A 25,529-nucleotide genomic window follows, 5' to 3' on the forward strand; every position below is an offset into this window, starting at 1 on the left:
ACATAAACACACGGGAAAGATGGGGGAGGGGAGCAAGTGGAGAGAGACAGACACGGATGTAGACCGACAAGAGTCAGTGCGAGTCAAGTTAACGCTTTCTCCGCCTCCATCCACAAGTACCCCCCTCCCGCGTTAATTAATTCCAAACAAAGCAAGCCAATCAAGGGATGCATTATTATTTTCAAGCAGAGGGAGGCAAGAGGCATGTATTTTTTAATTGATTTATTTATTTGGAGGACATTAATTCTCTGTTTGAAGCTGATTTTCAAACCGTTTGCAAAGCGCGGCTCCATTGTTCGCCGGGCGCGCAGACCCCGCCCCCTGCTTTGTGTGCGGCGCGCGGATTGGCCGGCGCGCGCGGGGGCCGCGTCAGCGCCCGCGAGCCCATTCATCTGTGCACTTGGGCGTTGGACCCCGCATCTTATTAGCAACCAGGGAGATTTCTCCATTTTCCTCTTGTCTACAGTGCGGCTACAAATCTGGGATTTTTTTTTTTATTACTTCTTTAAAAAAAAGAACTACACTTGGGCTCCTTTTTTTGTGTGCTCGACTTTTCCACCTTTTTCCCTCCCTCCTGCGCTGCTGCTTTTTGATCTCTTCGACTAAATTTTTTTTATCGGAGTGTATTTAATCGGTTCTGTTCTGTCCTCACCACCCCCACCCCCTCCCTCCGGTGTGTGTGCCGCCGCTGCCGTTGCCGCTGCTGCTGCCGCTGTTGCTGCTCGCCCCGTCGTTACACCAACCCAAGGCTCTTTGTTTCCCCTCTTGGATCTGTTGAGTTTCTTTGTTGAAGAAGCCAGCATGGGTGCCCAGTTCTCCAAGACCGCAGCGAAGGGAGAAGCCGCCGCGGAGAGGCCCGGGGAGGCGGCTGTGGCCTCCTCGCCTTCCAAAGCGAATGGGCAGGTAAATTCTACCTGTAGTTCTGGTCATTTCTTTGGTGTCTTTCTCTAGTCTCGAAGCTTCCCTTCCTTCTGTTCGCGCCCGGGGCGCATTTGGTGAAGAAGAGCGTGGCCGGATTCTAGTCTGAAAGTTGAATGGAAAAGGATAGCCTAAATTGTCAATTTTTCATGGAGGGCTACCTCCATCCCCCACCCCAAAGAAGTGGTTCCGGAGAATCCTGGCGCATTCTTGAGTAGACGGGAGAAAAAGAGTGATAAATCGTCTAAAATGGCGTGGTTTGGAGGATGGCAGAACGTGACTAGCTAGATGTTCCCCCTTAAGCCAGGGTGCATTTGTATTTGGGGGCACAATGGTTTTGGGTTAGCCTTCGTGTTTGTTGTTGAGACTGGGTCGCCTTCGAGATATCTGAACTGGTGGTGGTGGTGGTGGTGTGTGTGTGTGTGAGAGAGAGAAAGAGAGAGAGAGAGAGAGAAGGGGGGAAACGTAAATGGGGATGGCGTTGGGAAAAGGCAAAAAGGCAAGGGCTGTCTTACTGTATGTCGAGGCGGTGTGCCCTGTGTTCTAGGAAAGGCTGAACTGGACAGAAGGCTTTCGGTATATTTCGGTGGGGCTTTCCCACTGTCTGAATCTTATTTGTAGCTGTCTATGGAATTACACACCCATTTGACTTCTAAAGGCAATCCCTGGGGTGGGAACCTTCGGCGGATCTTTTGAGAAGCTCTCCAGAAGGTTTTTGCGTTTCGGTTAGGGTTGTTCGTGTGCGTGGCGCTTCGGCCACCCGCGAGGGGCCGCCCCAGCGCTGCCCGAACCCAAGCAGCTAGCCACGGTTGGGTGGGCGCGAGAGGTCGGCCATGGGTGGCTGCTTCACAAACACTGGGCACCCACCACGCCTCTTTTCCTAGAGCGGAGACCGTGTTGCTTCGCCTGGGCTAATCTACTGGGGTAAGACAGACTCTGCCAGTTGCTTCAAAACCCGTTAAAAATGCAAAATGAACTGCCCCGCTTTGCCGAATCAGGGGCGGAGGTGGTTGTGGAAGCACAAGCGAGACCTCAGAAATAATGGGTTTTCCCCATCCTTGTAGGTTTGAACCCGACCCAGAGGCTGGGAAGCCACCTGAGCTTTGTTTGCGGACTCTTCGGGTAGCACGATCCCAGCTCGGGGGCGCCTTGGCCTGCGGGCAGGGCCCGGCTGGGCAGGGCGGGGTGGCCAGGCGGCCCCGCCCCTCTTCGCTCGCCTGCGCCCAGCTCTGCGAGATGGAAGCGCAGCGCCCTCTACTGGTCTCAAGGCCAAGGGCGCATGCAGTGCCTTAAGTGCGCAGAGCGGGCGCTCCTGGCTGGAGTGCTGTGATCCCCCCGGGGTATTCTCAGTGTTTTGACGAGGCCTCTAGGGTTTAGGGAGAAAAGCGGATGTGTGACCTAGGCACAGACCACCAGCTAGTGCCGTGTGCCCTCTTTCAAAGGGCATTTGCTGTATCTAGTATTACTGGCTCCTTTTCCAAAGCCCGTGAGGCAAGGGCTGGAAGAGTTCTCCACTGCCTTCCACATTTCGGGTTCGGTCCTTAGGACATCTACTGGATGTGGAGGCTCTTGCTGTGCCTTTTGGGCTTCCCAAACGTCGCTGCCCCATTTGTTCATCCAGGGGGCTCTTGGCTCGGCCCCAGCCCTTCCTCCCCATAAGTGCGGGACCGAGGGATTCTGGACCCTGAGATGCCTTAGGGAATCTGGTCTCTCCGGCCCCTGGGGTGGGGGAAGGAACAGCGGTTTGCCCGGGCCGCATCTGTGACGCTCCCACTTTCTCTGCCCCGCAGGAGAATGGCCACGTGAAAGTAAACGGGGACGCTTCGCCCGCGGCCGCCGAGCCGGGCGCCAAGGAGGAGCTGCAGGCCAATGGCAGCGCTCCCGCCGCCGACAAGGAGGAGCCCGCGGCCGCCGGGAGCGGGGCTGCGTCCCCTGCCTCGGCCGAGAAAGATGAGCCCGCCGCCGCCGCCGCCGCCCCCGAGCCTGGGGCCGGCCCTGTGGAGAAGGAGGCCGCCGCCGAAGGCGAGGTCGCGGAGCCAGGCTCGCCCACGGCCGCCGAGGGGGAGGCTGCCTCGGCTGCCTCCTCGACGTCTTCGCCCAAGGCCGAGGACGGGGCCACACCCTCGCCCAGCAACGAGACCCCGAAAAAAAAAAAGAAGCGCTTTTCCTTCAAGAAGTCTTTCAAGCTGAGTGGCTTCTCCTTCAAGAAGAACAAGAAGGAGGCGGGAGAGGGCGGTGAGGCCGAGGGCGCTGCCAGTGCCACCGCGGAAGGCGGCAAGGACGAGGCCGCCGGGGGCGCCGCAGCCGCCGCTGAGGCGGGGGCGGCCCCCGGGGAGCAGGCGGTGGCGCCGAGCGAGGAGGCCGCCGCGGGCGAGGAGGGGGCGGCAGGTGGCGACCCGCAGGAGGCCAAGCCCGAGGAGGCCGCCGTCGCGCCAGAGAAGCCAGCCGCCTGCGAGGAGCCCATGGCCGCAGAGGAGCCCAAGGCCGCAGAGAAGGTGGAGGAGGCCGGGGCCAGCGCCGCCGCCTGTGAGGCGCCCTCCGCCGCGGGGTCTGGCGCGCCCCCTGAGCAGGAGGTGGCCTCCGCCGAGGAGCCCGCGGCCGCCTGCGCCTCGTCTGCCTGCGCAGCCCCATCACAGGAGGCGCAGCCCGAGTGCAGTCCAGAAGCGCCCCCAACAGAGGCGGCAGAGTAAAAGGGCCAGAGGTTATGAGATAATCGAAGAACTTTTCTCCCCCGTTTGTTTGTTGGAGTGGTGCCAGGTACTGGTTTTGGAGAACTTGTCTACAACCAGGGATTGATTTTAAAGATGTTTTTTCTTTCTTTTCTTTCTTTTTCTTTTTTCTTTTCGTCTTCCTTTTTTTTTTTTTTTTTGACTTTTTTTAGCAGTAAATTTTTTTCCCCTTTCCCCACAGATCCCATCTCAAATCATTCTGTTACCACCATTCCAACAGGTCGAGGAGAGCTTAAAACACCTTCCTCTGCCTTGTTTCTTTTTTCTTTTTTTATTTTTTTTGCATCAGTATTAATGTTTTTTGCATACTTTGCATCTTTATTCAAAAATGTAAACTTTCTTTGTCAATCTATGGACATGCCCATATATGAAGGAGATGGGTGGGTCAAAAAGGGATATCAAATGAAGTGATTAGGGGCCACAATAGAGAAAATGAAGTGGTGCATGACATTGCCAAGATAATGTGCCACTAGAAATGATGGTGTAAAGGCTTAGTCTTTTTTTTTTTTTTTAAAGAAAAGTTATTACGATGTATTTTGTGAGGCAGGTTTACAACACTACAAGTCTTGAGTAAGAAGGAAAGAAAAAAAAAAAACACCAATACCCAGATTTTAAAAAAAGATCATAGTCTTAGGAGTTCATTTAAACCATAGGAACTTTTCACTTATCTCATGTTAGCTGTACCAGTCAGTGATTAAGTAGAACTACAAGTTGTATAGGCTTTATTGTTTATTGCTGGTTTATGACCTTAATAAAGTGTAATTATGTATTACCAGCAGGGTGTTTTTAACTGTGACTATTGTATAAAAACAAATCTTGATATCCAGAAGCACATGAAGTTTGCAACTTTTCACCCTGCCCATTTTTGTAAAACTGCAGTCATCTTGGACCTTTTAATCACAAATTTTAAACTCAACCAAGCTGTGATAAGTGGAATGGTTACTGTTTATACTGTGGTATGTTTTTGATTACAGCAGACAATGCTTTCTTTTCCAGTTGTCTTTGAGAATAAAGGAAAAAAAAAAAAACTTCAGATGCAATGGTTTTGTGTAGCATCTTGTCTATCATGTTTTGTAAATACTGGAGAAGCTTTGACCAATTTGACTTAGAGATGGAATGTAACTTTGCTTACAAAAATTGCTATTAAACTCCTGCTTAAGGTGTTCTAATTTTCTGTGAGCACACTAAAAGCGAAAAATAAATGTGAATAAAATGTACAAATTTGTTGTGTTTCTTTATGTTCTGATAATACTGAGACTTCTAGGTCTTAGGTTAATTTTTTAAAAGATCTTGCATGCTACCAAGAGTAAATTTGGTTGTGATTTTTAATCTGAAGTTTTTCAAGCTCTGAAATCCATAATCAGCAGTGTCTGATTACATATATAGGAAGATCTTATAACATTCCATGTTCAGTCTGTTACCACTTATCTGCATTTAGTTTTCATTTAAAAATTGAACATAACTTTTTATTGTAGCTATATAGCATGTCAGTTTAAGTCACTTAGAACAAAAGTGGTGTGACCCTAAGACTATTAAATGTCTTATGAGAATATTTCATAAAATAATTTTCTTATTATACAGGTCCAGAAACTTAAATTTTATAAAATGAGAGTCTATTGAATCTGAACCACAGATGGGTCATGAAAAGTGGCCAAATGTGTTTTAAAAGTTGATGGTGTATTACCTGCCATTGTAATTGCTTAGCAGTTGGCTAATTTCCAAATTATTGCTTAGATTATGTTATACCTTAAGAAAACAGACTTATGTAATGAAGTTATGGTGTCAAATGGACAACCTTGTCAATTTATGGGCCTTTAGCATAGTTGCAACCATTTTTTATTTTAATGAAAGTATATTAGCAGCTTGTTACTCAAAAGAAATGATAAATACTCTATGTATTAATCCTTCCTAGTTTACCTCTCTGCTCTTTAGCACTCCATAACTGGATATTTTTGTTCACTGGATGCTATATCGAATTGAATTTTAATATTTATCAAATACCATTGCTTTTTAAAATGCATAATTGTTCATGCACAGCTGTTTTGCTGTTTTTGAGCAACTTGCAATGGTAGGGTTCATGAAAAACCAGTGAACTGCAATTATAACACCTGAATGCCAAAATCTTACTAGGAAAATAACAAATTAGCTTTTTGATATGCTCTTTTAATTGGAATAATGGGTCAAAAATAATGGTTCATGACTTCTCTGTACTAAACACCCTCCCTACTAATAAAGTCAAGTAACATTTGGAAGGGTGTGTATTTTTAGAATTTCTTGATCTTGGAGGATGTTTGTAAGTTAAAAATCAAATCTGGTAACCAAAGGACTGATTTATGGGTCTTTCCCACCTTAACTAACTTTTTTGCAAATACCTAGTTGGCCAAGTACAGTGCCTGGCATGTAGTAGGGCTCAGTTAAAAAAAAAAATAACTCCCAAAGTGAGTTGTGAAAAATACTGTGTAGAAAACTATTATAAATTGCTAGTTTTGTTCTTTTAACCGCTGGGATTTATTAAGATGCATTATTTTGATTTTAATCACTGCCTATACACTTTGGGTGGTATTGAGGGAGTGATGGATTTTCCTCCAAGTTATTAAATGAAATTTGACATATCTTTTCATCCAAAGTTTTGTACATCATGTTGTTTTCTAATGGAAAAATGTTAATAATGGCTTTTTTGTACTACTAAAAATAGCTTTGAGATTAAGGAAAAATAAATAATTCTTGTACAGTTCAGTATTGTCTATTAAATCTGTATTGGCAGTATGTATAATGGCATTTGCTATGGTTATAAAATACTTCCTCTGGATTATAATAATCATTTGGTCCAATTCCTATTGCTTGTAAAATAAAGTTTTACCAGTTGATATTATCAAGCCTGCTAAAATAGGATTTTTTACAAAGTTTATTTTCAAACATAAGTTTTTAGAGAAAAGTTTAAAACTTTAGGTATTAAAAGGTTTACTATTATTGAATTGATAGGATTTAGAGGATATGTTTTGATATTGTACTTGAATATAAAATTATTATACATTGAAGATGATCTATTTGCCCACAGGTCAATTTTAACTACAGAACTTGATAACTGACAAATGCTGCAATTCATGTATGTTTTTTCATCATATGAATTAGAAACAAACAATAGAACTTTGCAATTTAGCTTAAGGATTTAAGGGTAAGGTGCTCTTCGAACTCCTAATTTAGATAGATTCTTGAATAGCAAGTGGAAAGGTAGTGTAATTTAATATAGTCCAAGTTTTAACTTTAAAAATCAGTTAAGTAATAGACTATTAGCCTCTGCCTTCCCTTTAATCATTCACTGGGAACACTGAGCATTTTTTTTCCCTTTCCATTTCCCAGTTATATGCAAGTATTTAAAGCAAGGTGTAGCAAACAGAATTTTAAAATGCTTTTCATCATAATTCTCCCAGTCCCTGTTGAGATTATAATTTGAGCACTCCTTTAAATTATGCCCAAGAATGCCATTCTGAAAATGGAAATAAATACTTTAAAAGGCTAGGTGTGAATTTCAATAAATTTGTGTTAAGGTTTTCTTTGTGTTTTTGATGTTTAAAAAAGTATTAAATAGGTTTGTAGTTGACCAAAACTAAAGGGATTGTCTTTTTTTTTCTAGTAATATAGCAATTATAAATGAATTACATATAAGAAACAAACGTCACGGCTACATATTTGTATTTTTTTTAAGTTAAACATAGAACAAGGTGAAATTGAGATAATTTTTTGTCTAGAATATATTCAACCAAAGAGGCACTTTGAAATCCCTGTTTCTAACACACACATGGAAATACATTTTATTGTTTATAATTACGACTTTCATGGAAACAAAATCATAATCATTCCTAGTTTGATCTGCCTAATACATAGAGATACTGATTTTCTAGAAGTCAGACCTTTCCTTCACAGATGAAGATTTGACATCATTTGAAAAAAAAAAAACTTTCTATGTAGTAAATATGTTTTTTTCTTTTAATATTTTTTTAGTTGTAGATGAACACAATACCTTTATTTTATTTATTTTTATGTGGTACTGAGGATCAAACTCAGTACCTCACATGTGCTAGGCAAGTACTCTACCACTGAGTTATAATCATAGTAAAGATTTCTTTTAAGATTTTCTAAGAATATTTTGAATCTTGGAAGCATCAACTACGATTTGAGTAGTTTGAATTTTCTTTTCAAGAAAGCTCTCGGAGAAAACTCAATTGGGGTATATAAATTGTGTTTCATCCTAGGGGAAAAAAAGTATAATACTTTATAAACTTGTAATGGAAATGTGAACAAAACATCTTTTATTCTCATTTGTTGGGATTTGAATTTTAATGTTCAAAAATAAAACGTGTAACACTTTATATAATTGGGGGTAATTAAAAGTTTTAACTCCACATCACAAACATAACAACCATCTTCTATCAAAATATGAGTGTTCTATATAATCATCTTGTTTCCTTGGAGCTTTAAATGAAAAATACAGAACTGAGTGGTATGGTATATCCTTAGAAATACAAGGAGGAAAAAGAAGTAAAATCATTTTTTATAGTTAACTATTTAAATCTGAAGGATTCAGTTTAAAGATAATGTCAAGACAGTTGAATTAGTGTTTGCCTTGAGTCTATATTATGCTTAGTAATGATGTAATAATGTGTGGAAAACATATTTAAGTGAGGGGCAAGACCTTTAGCATTACACATTCTTACAGTATTTTGCTTTCTCTGTGGTCAGTGACTGACACTTTTTAAATAGGTTATGACACTTTCTTGACTATAAGTCTTTCCCTCCTCTTCCTCACATGTCCTTCCTCCAGCTCAGTGCTCCAAAAAGGAAATCCAACAACCCCAAACTGCCCATGTGGAAACTAAACAAAGATACTGCTTCAGGAATTGTTTGGAAGGATATGTAGAATGTAAAGTTATTGTTCAGAGATTCTTTGTTGACTTTTGAAGACAATTTAGCAGGAGGAAAAAAAAAATCAAGGATATTAAGAATAAGACTTAATTGCAAGGAGTCTTAAAATTTGACTCCAAAGACAATTTCTTTCCTATTTTACTGGCTTAACTTTGTTTTTGAAACTGGTATTTTTCATTATTTGTTTTCTTAGCAATTCCCAAAGATTATATTGATGATCTTGGAAACTGGCATAGAAGGATGTAGATGATGGACGAAACTGAAAGGTTTAAGGTTTTTAATTCTGCAAGTTTTGAACCACTGACCTGCCAACTAAGAACCATAGATCATTTGTATTCACAGGTTCTGCACCTGCAGATTCAACGAATTGTAGATTTAAAATACTCAGAAAAAAATTATTTCTGTATGGAATATATATGGACTTTTTTCCTGCTGTCATTCCCTAAACAATATAGTATAACAACTATTTACATAGGATCTATCCTGTATTAGGCATTATAAGTAACTTATAGATGATTTAATATATATAGGAATATATGTGTAGGTTACATGCAAATACTATTCCATTTTATGTTAGGAATTTCAGCATCCTCAGATTTTGTTATTTGTGTTGGGAGGATCACATATAAGTGTTGGTACATCTCTAAATTTTGGTTGGGATTTTATGCCTAGATATCTTCCATTACAGACAACTTTAATGAAATTAATCTACCTCTACACTGTAGTATAATTATAGTTAAATATCATCAAAATCTATTAGTATAACATCTTACTCCATGTACTGAGAACAATGTCTGGAATGTATAGGCATGAGGAAACCCAGCAACCACTTGCGACCGAAGACTTATGTGTTAGCACATAGCAAAGCAGCACTCTAAATAGAACATGCTGGTCAACAAACAATACCAATTAACCTATCAAAATATTAAAATTTCTATCATCAAGTGTGTGTCACAGAAATTGGCAATGTTTAAAATAATTGTACTAAAAAAAAAAAAAACAAGAAAAAAGATTCAAGGAAGATACTCGTTATAGAGCCCAGAGTCTTATATGGCAAAATTAACTGTCATTTTTGTATAAAGACATTTTAAGAAGGTTGAATTTAAGTGCTCATAGGATAACATTTCCTTCTAAGTAAATTACCAACTAGAGCAACTTATTTTAGCGTTTTTAGTAAATTTGCAAGTATCATATGAACAATAGTCTAAAATAGCACTTGAGAGCTGGGGTTGTGGCTCAGTGGCATCACGCTTGCCTGGCATGCATGAGGCAATGGGTTCGATTCTCAGCACCATATACAAATAAATAAAATAAAGATCCATCAATAACTTTAAATAAATAAATAAAATAACATTTGAAAGGAATTGAGGGCAACTGGCGAGATTATAAAGAAAAAGGAGTTTTGGGACTTGGTCAGGTCATATAAAATATTAATTATTAACTGGAAAAATCAATTACCTAAGCAGTATCATTTTCATCTAGTCTCTGCGGCATTATCTAGTTCATTAATTGGACTGAAATAGTACAGTGAATATCTGTCCTTTTCTCTTATGCTACCTGATGTTTTAAAAGCATAAGTTACTACCAGGAAGTTGGGAATTTTTAAAATTCGGATAATAACGCTAGTTTTTAAAACGTTTTTGGTGGATAGCTTGTAAATTTAAATTTTTCATGTAGTCTTGAAACAAACAATAGCTTGTTACATACATATATAAATGTACCTAAAAGAATTTCACCTGTATATATGTACACATAAATATAACATATATCAGTACATAACAATAAAAAATAATTAAAGGAGTGAAAGGAAGACCGAGAGAAGAAAAGAGAGCAGGAGAAGGAAAGAAAAAGGGAGGAGGAATGGGGACTGAAATCAAATTCCTTGTATGTATTATTTTGTCAAAAAGAACCCAAATACTATAATGCTCTAAAAATATTTCATATGGCCTAGAAATGAATTTTTTTGTGTTCAGATCAAGAAAACTGTTAATAGAATCAATTTTTCAAAAAGCATGCTTCGTCCCTATTTTTTTGGAAGGTGGGGATGGAGAGGGTGGTACCAGGAATCATACCGTCTACCACTGAGCTACATTACCAGTCCTTTTCAATTTTTAGACAGGGTCTGTAAATTACTAAGATTGGTCTTGAAATTGTAATTCTCCTGCTTCACTCAGCCTCCTGAGTGACTGGAATTATAGGTGTGTGCCACAACCAGGTCCAGCTTCCTACCTCTTATTGTCCTGAACTCTAATTTTGTTATCCAAAGTATATTTGTAAGTTATCTATACAAATTGGGAGTTAATAGGCATGTTTGCTTTCCATTATTAATGTTTGAATTTTTAAAAATAAAAATTTTATTTTCAACTTTATGATTTTCCCCACTGGCTGCATTAATTCTTTGGAAAATATTAACATATTTTCTGAATAACTTTTAAATTATAAAGGACAGTAGTTGAATGAAATTTTAGATTTGGTTACATTTATAACCAAAAGTTGATTCTCTAAAATTCTTTGTGTGAATGTCTTTAATTTTTGTTTGTTTGTTTTTGTTTTAACCACTGATTAATCTTTTATAACAGAATTGTAATAGTAACCATTATGAACATCTGATCTACAATAAAGAAGAAAATTGGCAAAATAAACTTTTTTTTTCTTTTTTTTTTTTTTGTCCCTCTGCAAAGTCTCATTCCTAAGCCTTGTATTTGTAATGTTTTGTTTTTTTTTTTTTCCAAAAAAGGATATGAGAATGAAATAGTAGATTAGATATTCAAGTGCTGGAATCAAAGGGACTTGGCTCTGTCATATGCAAACTTTTGTAATATTAGGTATTTTACTCTATCCACTTGAGCCTCAGCTCTATTGATTTTAAAAATGGATACAAAAAGAGTACCCAAGCCAGGCACCCTGGCCCATGCATGTATTCCCAGTAGCTTGGGAGGCTGAGACAGGAGAATCACAAAGTCAAAGCCAGTGTCAGCGAAAGTGAGGTGCTAAGCAACTCAGTGAGACCCTGTCTCTAAATAAAATACAAAATAGGGCTGGGCATGTGGCTCAGTGGTTGCCTGAATTCAATCCCCAGTACCCCTTCCAAAAAAGAGTACCCAATACTTCTAGTAAATAGGTACCCAAGTAGTACCTGTTACTGAGGTCACTAGAAAGATGCTAGGTCTAGTGTCTGGTATCTGGGAATTATTCAGTGAATGTTTGCTATTATTATTCATTCCATAGCTGCTATAATGTGCATTTTTGGCTGAACATTGAACTAAAACTTGAATCTACCTTAGATAGATACTTGAAATAATTTGCAATACATTTTAATTAATATGTTCTAGATAAAATACCAAAACAAAGCCTGTTATGTTTCATCTGTAATCCCAGTGACAAGGGAGGGTTAGTTAGGAAGATCACAAGTTCAAGGACAGCTTGGGTAATTCGGTGAGATCTTGTCTCAAAATAAAAAAGGGTTAGTTATAGCTCAGGAGTAGAGTCTCGCTGGATTCAATCCCCAGTACTGCCAAGGAGGTAAAAAGCAAAAAACAATTTTAAACCAAAAACCAGATTTTTTTTAAGAGAGAGAGAGAGAGAGAGAGAGAGAGAGAGAGAGAGAGAGAATTTTAAAATATTTTATCTTTTTTTTTTTTTTTTTAGTTTTTGGCGGACACAACATCTTTGTATGTGGTGCTGAGGATAAAACCCGGGCCACACGCATGCCAGGAGAGCGCGCTACCGCTTGAGCCACATCCCCAGCCCCAAAAACCAGATTTCTAATTGATATTTTATTTCATACTTCATTTGCTTTTAATTAATTTTTTATTGTTGCATTATAATTATACCCTAACAGTGAGATTCATTGTGGCATATAGGCTATAACTTCATTGTTTTTTAGCAAACACTATGGAATATCTGTTATGTTCTAGGGAATGAACTTGGATCTAGGAACATGAGGGTGAATATGTCCATGCTCAAAATTTGTTTTGGTGGGAAAATCACTCAAGTTAAAAATAATTCCAATATTATCAATGATAAATTTATAATGTCAGTTTTAATAGGCCAACTCATTCAATTGTCTTTATAGTATGGATTATATAGAAGTGATGAAATCAGTTGAATATTATAAAAGTAGTATTAAACATACCCTGTAAAGTTTCATATAGAAAGTTTATTCTTCAATAACATTTAAGAAACAATTATCAGGAAAAAATAAAGAGGGGAATGTTTAGATTATCAGTTGTCATTTTATAAACCACCTGTGCTCTAAAACAAAGATCATTTTCATTAAAAAAAATTAGCAGCCTTATTGATGTGTAATTGACACACAATAAACTGCAATACTAAAATAGAATGTTTGATAAGCACACAAATGTACACACCTATAAACTATTACCAAAATCAAGATAATGACCTTATCCACAAAGGTCGTGATTCTGTGTCAGGAATCAGAACAGGCATATCAGGGAGAGCTTATCTCAGATACCATGACCTTAGCCACAGCTGGAGTTGATAGGACACCTGGGGTGGCCCATATGTCTGGGGTCTTCATTCTTCTGCAAGGGGTATTTTGGGGGATAAGAAGTTCCAAAAGTTGCTGGCTGATCATGGTAGCTGGGAGGGGATGGCTGGAACAGCAGAGATCTAGCAGATATACTTTGTATATAGTGGTCTCAGGATAGATTTCTTCCATGGCAGCTGACTTCCCCTAGAGCTGGAGTTCCAAAAAAGAGGGTTCCAAGAGGCAGGGAGTAGAAGCTGCCAATATTTTGCAGTGCGGGCCCCAGAAACTGGCACAGCTTCACGTCTGCTGTGCTTTATTGATTAAAACAGTCATAGCTCTCACACAGATTCCAGGAAAGAAGGGTACTGACACTTCCTCTTGATGAGAAAACATTGAGGAAGTTTTTTGACCATCTTTAAAGCACTGTAAGATGTGTTGAATACTCTGTATTCCTGAGGGCGGGGAAAGACTTCAATTTGGGGACATGAACAAACAATTCCTGCATACCACAAGAATTAATAGGGAGAGGAGGTGGAAATGATATAAGAATTTCCATTGACTCCTCTGTCTTCATAGCTCTTTATCAAGCAATATTCCTTAAATAACCTGAAGTTGCTATGCTTTGATATAGTACAAATATGTGCATTTTGGATACAAATGGATGTGATCAAAATTATAAGGTAAATACCATTGTGTATTTATCATAGAATATTATATCTGTAATGGTATACTTTAGTCATCTACATTATTATCAAGATTCCCAAATCATTATTGAGATGTAATCACTTCAGCTAAACCATTTGAGATGGATATATTGGGTTCTAGTGATGTTATATTTCTACAGCCTTATCTTATTGGAAATCTCCTGTTCTTTACCTTATAAGAATTCCATCTTTTAAAAGTTGGGGAGGGTGTAACTCTATAAATAGACATTTATATCTTAGCAAACTTTATGCTAGAGATCACTTCCCATACACGGTTTTGTATTTTCTGCATAAATATAACCTGGATATGTTGGATAGCATATTGAAGAAATGTCATCACACCATGGTGAAAATACATCTCTCATTATCTGTTCAGTCACCATCTGAAATGTGTGAATGTAGGACAGAATGAAATTTAAAAAATGTTAAGTTAGAAAAATATAGCATGTAAACCTTTCAGGAGGATGTTTTTGCCGTGGTCTTTTGGAGAAACACAAGGACAAGGCAGTGTATAAGTACAGTTCACACATAGAAGAGGGGTACTTGGCTCATTAAAAGGAAATTAAATTTGTAATCATTATTAGTATTAAATGGAAGTAGTTACTACTTGGAAAGAAAGCACTTCTTTACCACATCCCTTTGGGTTCCCCTTAACCACTAGTGAGGGTCATCTCAAGTAGTATCAGTGACTCTTGTTTCTCCAGGGTCTTGGTGGACTGTCATTCCTAAAATGTCTACTCTAACACGAACAAGAAGAAGGAAGATAGAATCTTCTGAGTGTACATGTGTGTATATCTATCAGAGAGATTACAAAGATCCACTAAAATGTTAGTCACTTGGGATACTATAGTTATAGGAGAGACCAGGTGTAAAGAGTCTTGATCATCAGGTAAATTTGAAGGTGATTTATAGGAGCGGGAAGTGTATGTCAAGAAACAGAGTGTAAGGGAGTGACATTCTTCAGAAGAATAAGCATAGCATTAAAAACAAGCAATCTAAACAACACAGTTCCTTTATTTTCTGCATCTTAAATGTTTGGTTTTTAATGTTTAAATCATATTGCACATCTGGTTTTGAAAGGATCATATCAGGTCTTTAATTTTAAATCGGGTTCTTCACAATATTATGCTATTTCCATGGAGTTAGGGGATCATGTAACAAGGGTGAAAAGCAATTAAAATTAATTAGTGTGATAGAGGTCAAGCCAGGTCAATGTACCTACTCACCTGTCCACATTCCAGACCTCTAATAGAGGTGTATGTGTGCAGGGTCATAAATAAGTGTCTGCCACTTAGGGCATTAAGTTAATTAGCATCAGAAGAAAAAGAATTCATACATGACAGTAAGTATAGAAGCAAGGAGAACTCAAAATTATTCCTACATTGCTAAGCCTTAAATTCTAGAATTTCAAATATGCTTATTCAAAACGTAGCTTCCTTGCTTTTTCTCAACAATTCCTCCCAGAAAAAGAGGATTTCTTTGTGAAACTTGGTGCAGGACTGATGTTTCTTCTATAAGGTTATCAGTGCCCTTTATAAACATGAAAACAAGTCAGATGTGAAACATAATTTAAACATTCAATAACAAAACATCAACTTATCGAAAGTCTTTTAGACGTGAGCTATTTTGCTAGGTTTTCAGGATACAGCCAAGGAAAAAGTCAAGTTTTCTGCTTGAGGAACATATAGGACACAGGCAAGTCTTGCAAATAGAAAACAAAGTATAACAGAAAACTACCTGGGGAAAAAATAGTATGGATCCATGTCCCAGAGATTTAAATGTCAAAAATAATTAAAATTTGAAAAAGTACTAGAAGAATCCAAGGCACAATTTCTAACTATCAGAGTAAGAAAGACTCCATTAATAACTTCATAAAAATAAAAAATTAACATGATTTCAAATAAAGCAAAAAGAAAATACAAACTGGAGGAAAAATTTCAACTCATAAATAAAAGTTTAAATTTTCAAAAGAGTTTTTATAAATTAATAATACTAACATCCCAATATCATCTGGGCAAAGGGCATGGCTGTTCAGTCAAAATACAATGGCTCTCAAGCACATCAAAATGTGCTAACATTTATATATATATATATATATATATATATATATATATATATATATATATATATGAATGAAGTAAAAATTAAAAGTATGTCATTTTCTATTTATGATATTAGCAAAAATCAAAACCTCTGGGAACACACAATGTTAGTGAGGATGTGGGAGAACAATCACTTTTTTATTGGTAGAGGGTAAGTCAGAAATCTCCTACAACAATATTGTGACAAAAATATAAATGCTTATTCTCTTATATCCAGAAAATCTACTTTTAGGAACTCATCCTACAGATATACTTACACATGCCAAATGACATGCACTTTATTATTAATAGTAGCATTGCTTTAATAGAAAAAGAGTAGAAACAACTTGAATGACCATCAATAAAGGTTGGATTAAGTACATTCACATGAGGGGATGCCATAAGTTTTGATTATCTAAGGCTAATAAACCATCCCCAAACACAGTAAGTTAAAACAATGATTATTTTATTTTCCCTCTCAATTTCATGGGTGACTGAACTTCTTTGGGAAGTTCCATTCTGAATAACTTTGGCTAGGATTATTGTCATCTCAACCAGGCTAGAAATGTCCAAGATGGCTCCCTGACATGGCTGGCATTTGGGGCTAGCTGTTGGCTGGAACGTCAGCTAAAATTGTTGACTGTATATTAGCATTAGCTGTCCTCCATGTGGCCTCTGTTCATGGTTTGGGCTTCTTCCAGCACTGTAGCTAACTTCTCAGAGAGAGTGTTACCCAGGTATAAAGCTGTAACTCTCAAGGACCAATCACAGGTAGAAATTATGAGTTATATACTACTACCTCATTGTATTGAGCAAAACAGGTTATAAAGCTAGCCCAAATACAAGGGGAAGAAACTGGAGAAGGACGGATCTTGATTAGAGAAGTGGCAAAGAATCGGACTGTCTTTAATCTACCAGTCTATGCATCTATAATATAAAAACAGGTAATATTTTATGTACTGATTGGTAAAAATTTCTAGTATCTATTGTTAAGTGATGGTTGCATAACAATATGTATAATATGACAATATCTATATATACAAAGATTGTGCCAGACACGGGGGCACATGCCTGTAATCCCAGCAGATGGAAGCAGGAGAATTTCGAGTTCAAAGCCAGAATATGGAAGAACAGTGACTTTTTTATTGGCAGAGTGTAAGTCAGAAATCTCCTACAACAATTCAGCCAACTAGCGAAGCCCAAAGCAACTTAGCCAGACACTGTCTTAAAAAATAATAATAATTAATAACTAAATAATTTAAAAATGGGTTGAGGACGTGGCTCAGTGGTTGAGCACCAATGGGTTCAGTCCCCAGTACCAAAAAAAAAAAAAAAAAAAAAAAAAAAACCTCAAAGAAGTGTGGATAAAGGAGAATATGCCTAATTACTTTACACGTGCCAAAAATACCTTAGCTAATACATAGGAAACTGGGTAGCTAGGTACATGTATGGGAGAATGTTCAATGATTTCTCCTTATATCTGTTGAATTTGAACAGCATGATTATTCAAATTGTCCTATTTTAAAATGTTGAACTCTAAAAATTATAATGACAAGCATGATAGGCTCTATTTCCTAAGCTAAAAATTAAGATATATTTGGAAGAGAGCAGGAAATTTGAAATCTGTCCCTGAAAAATCTATTATTTTGATAGTGACTATATTAACATGATTGGAGCTCAGACTAGAGGATTGACTACCTGAACTGGGAGAGAATGATTCAGGGTGGCCACATAGAGAGGAAGATGAATTTTGAGCTGGGTCTTGAAGAGGAACAGATGACCTTCACATATTGGTAAGTTGCAGTAAGAAGAAACTGACAGGAGTCAACACTGATGGCTTCTACTTTTATGTGAAAGGGAGGTAAGTCCATCCCATGAATATGAGTTTTTGAGAAAGAGGAGGACTTGAAGGTAGTGAAAAGAGCTAGCAGCATTTCCATAGGAAATGAGTAGGAGAAGTAAGAACAAGTAGAATAACTATGAGTTCACAACAATATCATCAACACAGCAATGAGATTTTTCTCTACTTACTCAAGTAGAGGAAACAGATAGTGAATGGGACTGAAGATGGAGAGCACAGATATGGGAAAAGGGAAAAAGAATATGGAAAGACACTGATTTGATAGCTGATAAAGCCCTGGGCCATTGGGTCCTGTACAAGAGGCTGGAGGAAAGGGAGGCAGACAATGGAAAAGAAGTAGTGCCCATGAGGACTCAAACCATGGTGATGGGAGTAAAGGTGGTAAAGCTAAATGAGTAGAAAATAATGTGATGATTGGTCTGAAGTTGAAGATTTCAAACATGGAACAATCCTCAATGAAGATATGGATTCTGTTTCTAATATTGGTTGTTAAAAATATATGGACACCATTTTATTTGGGACAATCCTTTTTGACTTTTCAGACAAAAATTGGGTATGTCCTCTTACAACACTAATGCATGATTCCAGAGATCGTATTTTATAAACTGAAATAAAAACACATGGCTTAATAACTATTCTTACTTTATGTAATTTGTTAATATATTTCAATGAAAATACAAGCAATACACAGCATACAGTGTGTTAGTATCATATCAGAAAACCCAGAAATCCCAGTTTCTATAGACAGATATGATGATGCAAAATTAAATACTTTCAGTCATGCTTGAAATACAACAGTTTTTAGACTAAACTTGAAAAATGAGGCCATATATGAACTCAGTGATTTGTAATGCCCCTTTCACACCACTACTCCTTCAAGCTTTACCAGTATTGAGGACAGTGTAGTTTAATGGTAAGAGAGAAATAATATCGCTTGTTGGTGATTTTATTTATGTCTTTCGGGGAGAAGCATCCCAGCCAGAATAACTTTCATCCCCCTAGAAGGATGGATGTATTCTTCCTTGTTCTCCTCTAAGTTTAAAGAAAAGGCTGTTTCACTGTTCAGATTCCAAATTCCTTAGGAAAACAAAGGCTACAACAAAACCACACCAGTAACTTCCACTCACATGTCAGTTTTAAAACAACTTGGGAAAGGTCAGCCTATTTGACTTCCTTCTATTGTTGAATTTGCCCAGTTCCTGATTATATTACAGTCTGGTAGTGATTTTTAAAGGAGATCCCTTTATCTGTTTTGGTTTTCTAAGCAACATAAATTAACCAGAGGCTTTCTTTTCATACAGAATACTACTTATCTTGGGAACAGATTAACTTTGATAAAAAACATTCTCTAGGGATCTTTGCAAGAATATTAGTAGCAGTTGAGGGGAAACCTGTTGAAGAGAGAGGGGGCAGAATGGAGTCAAGAAAAGCTCACCAGTGACACAAAGAGGTCACTGATGTGAACTATCCCAGTTCCAGTATCAAGGATGTTCCTTGATAGATTAAGCATTAAATTTAGATTTGTTGAAATTATAATGTTAGCCTCAAACTATGGTTTCAGTTTTTTTTATCTCTATTACTTTGAAGTTATTACCTTTGTCCTAATTATCTGAAAATATTCATTTATATCAGGTAGCAGTTAAGGTGAATGTGACATGCCAAAAATTGTTCCTAAGGAACTCTTTTAATCTTATGAAAGATTCAGAAGAATATGCTATTTTTATATCTGTAATTGTATCAATTGTTACTTTTCAACTTCCAAGTCTAGTCTAAAATTTTCTATAGTTTTCCATATAGCCTCTAGTATAGTCCATTTTTAAATGCTGCACACACAAATCTGGTAGATAAAGTGAAATTCAAGGTATTCGACATGGGAAAAAAAGGAGATAAATATGGAAGGTATTCCAAAAAAAAGAAGAAAAAGAAAAACCTCACACAAAACAGAGGGAGTGGTCTGGAAGGAGAATCTACTGGGTCAGGCATATTTACAATATTTCTTGCTCAGATTACTTAAGTATGTCCCACTCAAAAGCCTTCTTTTTGACTTGCAGTAAGGCTACTTACCAAAAGAATGTTCTGAAGGCCAATAGGTACATGTGTGTCATCAGTACTGAAGAAATGGGCGCCCAAGCAATCTCAACACAGAAATCAGAGGAGCAGAGTAAAGGTTATTATGAGCACAAGTTCTGCTTTCCTGGATTCAGTTTACTCTGGCAATCTGTAAAATGAGGACAACACAACTACTAAGGATTAAATGAAGGAATTATATATGTAAAACACAATATTGTCATCAGTGCCTGGCACATAGAACACTCATGCATTCTGAGGAATCTCTGCTCAGTTTTTAAGTTTGGTGTAGATACTAGATAAACCGTTAAAATGGTGGAACTTTTGAAATGTCCTTTTCCAAAGGTAGAAAGAAATAGGAAGACCAAAGCCTCAGACTCCATGAAGGGATTATGAAGGAGGATAGTTATAATTGAGCATTTTGTTTATATTAATGAGGAAACAGATCGAATTTATAGCAGGAAAGGCTTAGCTTCAAGTTTGTGGACTTCAAGACACAATGTACTCTAAAATACTGTTGAGCTGGAAATTGCAAAGAAAGGAAAAGGTACTTGATGTCAGTCAAGATGGCATCTGTTGACCCGGACACTTCCCTGCATCCTTTTGATTGGGGATATGAAGTATAGTGATTTGGCATAAATATACGATTGCCTACAGGAAAAGAGGTGGGTCCTAGCACTATTAGGACTACTTGGAAAATCACCTCACCAAGAGTCTCTTGTTAGCAATGCAGTAGCTAAGCTTCCTTGGTTAGATTCCAAGACTAGTGATTCTCATAGGGAGGTTCATTCCAGAACAAATAGTGTTAATGGTGAAGTTTAAACTCTACATATATTAAATTTGCATTTCAACAGAAAGCAACAGTATTTGACATCTAATAATGCATTTAGATTTGTTAGCAATCTCACTTTAATCACTGTGCATATGGCATACCAGGTGAGTTACAACATTTTGATTTTCATGGGGCATAAAGTTTTAAAACTCATTAGCATTTTTAAATATTTATTATTTCATTTTATTACATAAAGTAGCATATAAATTTAGAGTCAAAACTATTTTTAGACCAAATTTAATCCAGAACATATACTAAAAATAATATATGTAAAAAATGACATTTTAAAAACCAAATGTGAAGAATATATAGAGAAATACTGGAGTATCTCATGGTCATGATGACTAAATTTTAGCTCAAAGAGACTTTGAAGATCACTTAATTAGCCCACCTCTCATCCTGTTATAGACTGGTCATCTCATTGCTCAACCATGCTGTAAATGGGATGCATTGAAGGGATGGCATGGAGATTCTGTATGGCTGGAAACTGTGCCCTGGTGATTGATGGAAAAATGGAAGTAAAGGGTCTTGCCCCAGGTTTCTTGAGAGATTTGCCTTTTTATTGCCTTCTAAAGCTCTTTCTAAACTCCATGGTGTTGAAATAAAAGTTGATCTGCTAAATCTGGACATGTTGTTTGGTTAAAATAAGTAGAGAACACAAAACTGATCTAAATCTTAAAAAACTCATGCTTCCCAGGGTCTAGGGCTGGAATTTATACATTAAAAATCCATGTTACGAGTATTTGGAGGTGGCACATTTTGGAAGTGACTGGGAGATGATTTGTCCATTAATGGGCATCAAGGAAGTGACTTTGTTATAAAAACAAGTTCTTTGGCATGCTTGCTCTGACCTGCCATGTGATGCCCTCTGCGACATTACCATGAAGCAAGAAGACCCTGACTAAGATGCTGGGCAGATGATGACACCACACCCTTGGACTTCCCAGCCTCCAGAACTGTACACCAAATAAATGTCTTTCCTTTTTAAATTATTTGGTCTCAGGTAGTCCATTATAGCAATAGAAAATAGACTAAGGAAACAATTTTAAAGTGTATCCAAAAAAAGTACATTGAACAGAATAGAGAAAATAGTGAATAGCTGTTTGGACAACAATAGTATTAACCCTCTAAAAAGAACCTAACAATTTCTTCAGGGTGGAGGGTGGGCATGATCACACTCAGTTCTGGTAGCTTTTGGCAGCATAATGCTCCAGAGATTGGATAGTTGCCGTGGTACCCAGTGGTACTAACAATGGTTTCTCATATTATTGTTTTAATTTCATGGTATTATGGTTTAGGTCCCTCACAAAAATCAGGGATTCTTAAGAGAATTTATAAAATGTAGATAATAGAGGCCAAAGAGGTACTGGGGAAAACCATGTGTAGAAGTAGCAAGAAGAGGTAGGACTAAAGGTTTACTTTTGCATTGGGGGAAATATATCTAACTTAAATGTTTTGTCACTTTTATCCTTTAGACCTCAGAATAGATAGAAGCATACATGAATACAGACTTGCAGCTTATTTGATTCCATCCCTGTGAATTACTCATTCCATGGTCATTATGATCCTACTGCTCACATTTGTCCTGAAAGGGCAGAAACTATCACTTACTTCTTTGGCATTCCTCATGACATATAGCATGATGACGGGGAAAGACGAAGTTGTATTAAATTTGCCTTGGATTATGAAGGTGGAGGTGAAGGTGAAGGTAAGAGGGAAAGGGATCTTTAGTTTTCTAGGTTGGTGTTCATTCTTCCAAATATGCCACTATGAGCCTTCTGATTTTGTTACAGCTTGCCGATTGAGTGTGAACCTATATTTTCATTCAAAGTCCCCAAAGACGTATTCTAAATTGCAACCTATTCCACTGTGAAAACAAAAACAAAAGCAGGCTGTCTGGCATTGAATGTGCTGGCAGCCAGTGCAGTAATCTGTTGTAATTTTGTTAGGTTTCCGTGCTGATTTCCATTTGGGCAGTGCCCACATTACTGATGAGACATTCATATATTCACAGCTATCCAAGGAGCAAGAAAACATCTGCCCCAAAACAGACAAAGATTATCCTGACGATTACAAGAATTGGTTACTGCTAATGCTATTGTGAATTACCTTCTACAAGAAGTCCAATTACAGGAAATCAAGTGCTGCTCTCAGAAGCCATATGGTATCCTGAAGAAGGGGCCCCATGCCCGCGGCTAAGTAGCCGAGATTCCTGCCCTGGCACTGCCAACAGCTAGCTGTGAAAGACAATGATCAGCAGACACATGCTCAGACCTCAGCAGAATCCTTGGTCTCAGAAAGAAAGGACCTGCTGCTTCAGTAATGCAAAAAAAATTTCAAAAAATAAGCCACATATTAGATTAAAGAGAGGAGCAGATACACTGAAGAGACAGAAAGGACTGAGCTCCAAGAGTCACTGCTGAGAATGAGTCCCAGCGAGATAATAACAACTCATATTTTTAAATGCCTACAATATGCCAAGCACTTTTTAAAAAGTTATTAAACCCTCCTTTTAGGGAGGAAGAGGTACTAGAGATTGAACCCAGGGAGGTTCTACCACTGAGCTACACCTCAAAATAAATTTTGAGGCAGTTTCTCACTAAGTTGTCCAGGCTCTTCTCCAACTTGTGCCCTCCTACTTCAGCCTATTTATTTATTTATTTATTTATTTATTTATTTATTTATATACTGAGAATTGAACCCAAGGGCACTCAACCACTGAGCCACATCCCCAGCCCTATTTTGTATTTTATTTAGAGACAGGGTCTCACTGAGTTGCTTTAGCACCTCGCCATGGCTGAGGATGGCTTTGAACTCGCAATCCTCCTGCCTCAACCTCTGGAGCCACTGGGATTACAGATGTGTGCCACAGTGCCTGGTTGCTTCAGCCTCTTGAGTAGTTGCAATTATGGGAGTGGGCCACCACACCTGTCTTTTATTAACACATTTTCATTGGAATATGTAATGAATTGACCTCCATCCTTCCAGACTCCATATTGACCTCACTCAGGAGTTGCTGCATGGCAATGCCAAAGAGCCAAGCACTTTTCGTATATTTTATTTATTTACTTATCTATCTATCTATCTATTTTTGTGGTACTGGGGGTTGAATCCAGGGCCTTGTGCATGCAAGGCAAGCACTCTACCAACTGAGCTATATCCCCAGCCCCAATATATTACTTTTAGTTGATAAAATAAGATTTAACAAGAAAGTGTCATTGTGTTCTATTGAGGAAATAGGTTCAGAAAGGTTGAGCTTCTTGGAAACGCACAGCTAGTGGGTGGTATCACTGCATTGTACTGGAAATTTGGGTAAATCTTTTAGAGGATTCAAACTTTTCAGAGTAAAAGAGGTTTATATTTTGCGAAGATTCTCATTCCATAAAGCCTGAAATATTCCCTTATTAATAATATATAAAAAAAGTGTCTCCTGTTCTTTAGGTTGCAGTGAGAAAAGAGTTGAAAAACAGAAGGAAGGAAGAGGGGGAGAAAAGGAGGAATCTTAGATAAAAAAAGGAAGAAGAGGAGGAGGAAAAAATAAGAAAATAAGAAATAAAAGAAAGAGGGCTGGGGTTGTGACTCAGTTGGTAGAGTGCTTACCTAGCATGTGTGAGGCACTGGGTTCAATTTTCAGCACCACATATAAGTAAATAAATAGAGGTCAATCAACAACTAAAAAAAGAAAAAAAGAAAGAAAGAGATAAGTAGAGTCAATGTAAAAAAGAGCCTAGATAAGGATTCTGTTTTCTCTAAAGCAATAAAGTGTCTTTCTCCATGTTCTGACCACCAGACACAGGGGCCTATTTTCACCAGATGTGACACCTGCTTCCAAGGAAACTTTAGAAAGGGAACAAGTGGCTTTGCCAAGTCAAGGAAATGCAAAACAGACACTCCAACACTACAGAAAACATTTTTTGAAGCATTGGATCTATTTTTTTCATTTATTTTGATATGATCAGGCTAGTTTTTACCATAACATTATTATAACTTTAATACCAGATGTGCTATAAAATTTTATGTAAACTAAGTGTTTAATAATAGGAGTCCATGAGACAATTCTAGGATCTTAAATTCTTTGCAGAGAAACAGGCTGAGCACAAGCATGGTGTTATGTGTGTGTATGCCAATCTTCCTTGTTTGCCATGAATAATGTCCGATTCTTTCTGTCTCTTCACGAAGACTTGCAAATAGGATGTGTTACAACTCAAAAACTATAACAACTTTCATCGAACCTAATTCTTTCTTGGCACAGCCTTCTTAAATGGATCTACTTCAAATGATACCTTGAACACTCTCTCCACTACCCCTATTATTTTCAATATCATTTAGGACCAGTCCAAAATTTTCACTTGTTTGTCATTGTCTGTCTCCATTGTGAAAATGAACAGGGGTCCGGGTTTCTTTTATTATTATTATTATTATTATTATTTTAGTTGTGGTTGGACACAATATCTTTATTTTATTTATTTATTTTTATGTGGTGCTAAGGATGGAACCCAGGGCCTCACACGTACTAGGCAAGTGCTCTACCGCTGAGCCACAACCCCAGCCCAAGGGGCCAGGTTTCTCTTGTTTTGTTCAATGCTGTAACTCCAGTGCGTGGTTCAGGGCCTGCCTAAAATGAATGCTGAAGAGCATCAGTTGAATGAATGTAGAAGCATATGAATGCAGTATTTTCAGAAGTGTACTCTTTTTTTTCTTTCCTTTTTAACATTATTTAATGTCTAATTTGTTTATCTTATACTGAGATACACATCTTTTAGAGGAAAAATTTATACCTGTTTCTTATGGAAAATTCAAAAAGTTTCTAAGTATGCTTAGTCCATTTCTGTAATACTGTGGCTAAAAAGTTAATACAAATGTATAGATTCTGAATGGTCGTATACTCTTGGTTACATACATGATTTCACTTGTCACCTCAT

General features: G+C 37.9%; 1 protein-coding gene across 1 annotated transcript; it reads left to right on the plus strand.

Moving 5' to 3' along the window:
* Positions 1–402: 402 nt before the first annotated feature.
* Positions 403–6,381, plus strand: MARCKS (myristoylated alanine rich protein kinase C substrate). Its single transcript, XM_081296327.1, has 2 exons — positions 403–903; positions 2,709–6,381. Exons 1-2 carry the CDS (start codon positions 802–804, stop codon positions 3,606–3,608), a joined length of 1,002 nt encoding a protein of 333 aa, XP_081152453.1. The 5' UTR covers positions 403–801; the 3' UTR covers positions 3,609–6,381.
* The last annotated feature ends 19,148 nt before the right edge of the window (positions 6,382–25,529 follow it).

This window comes from Spermophilus citellus, assembly GCF_964194105.1.
Source record: "Spermophilus citellus genome assembly, chromosome: 5".
Taxonomy (NCBI): Eukaryota; Metazoa; Chordata; class Mammalia; order Rodentia; family Sciuridae; genus Spermophilus; species Spermophilus citellus.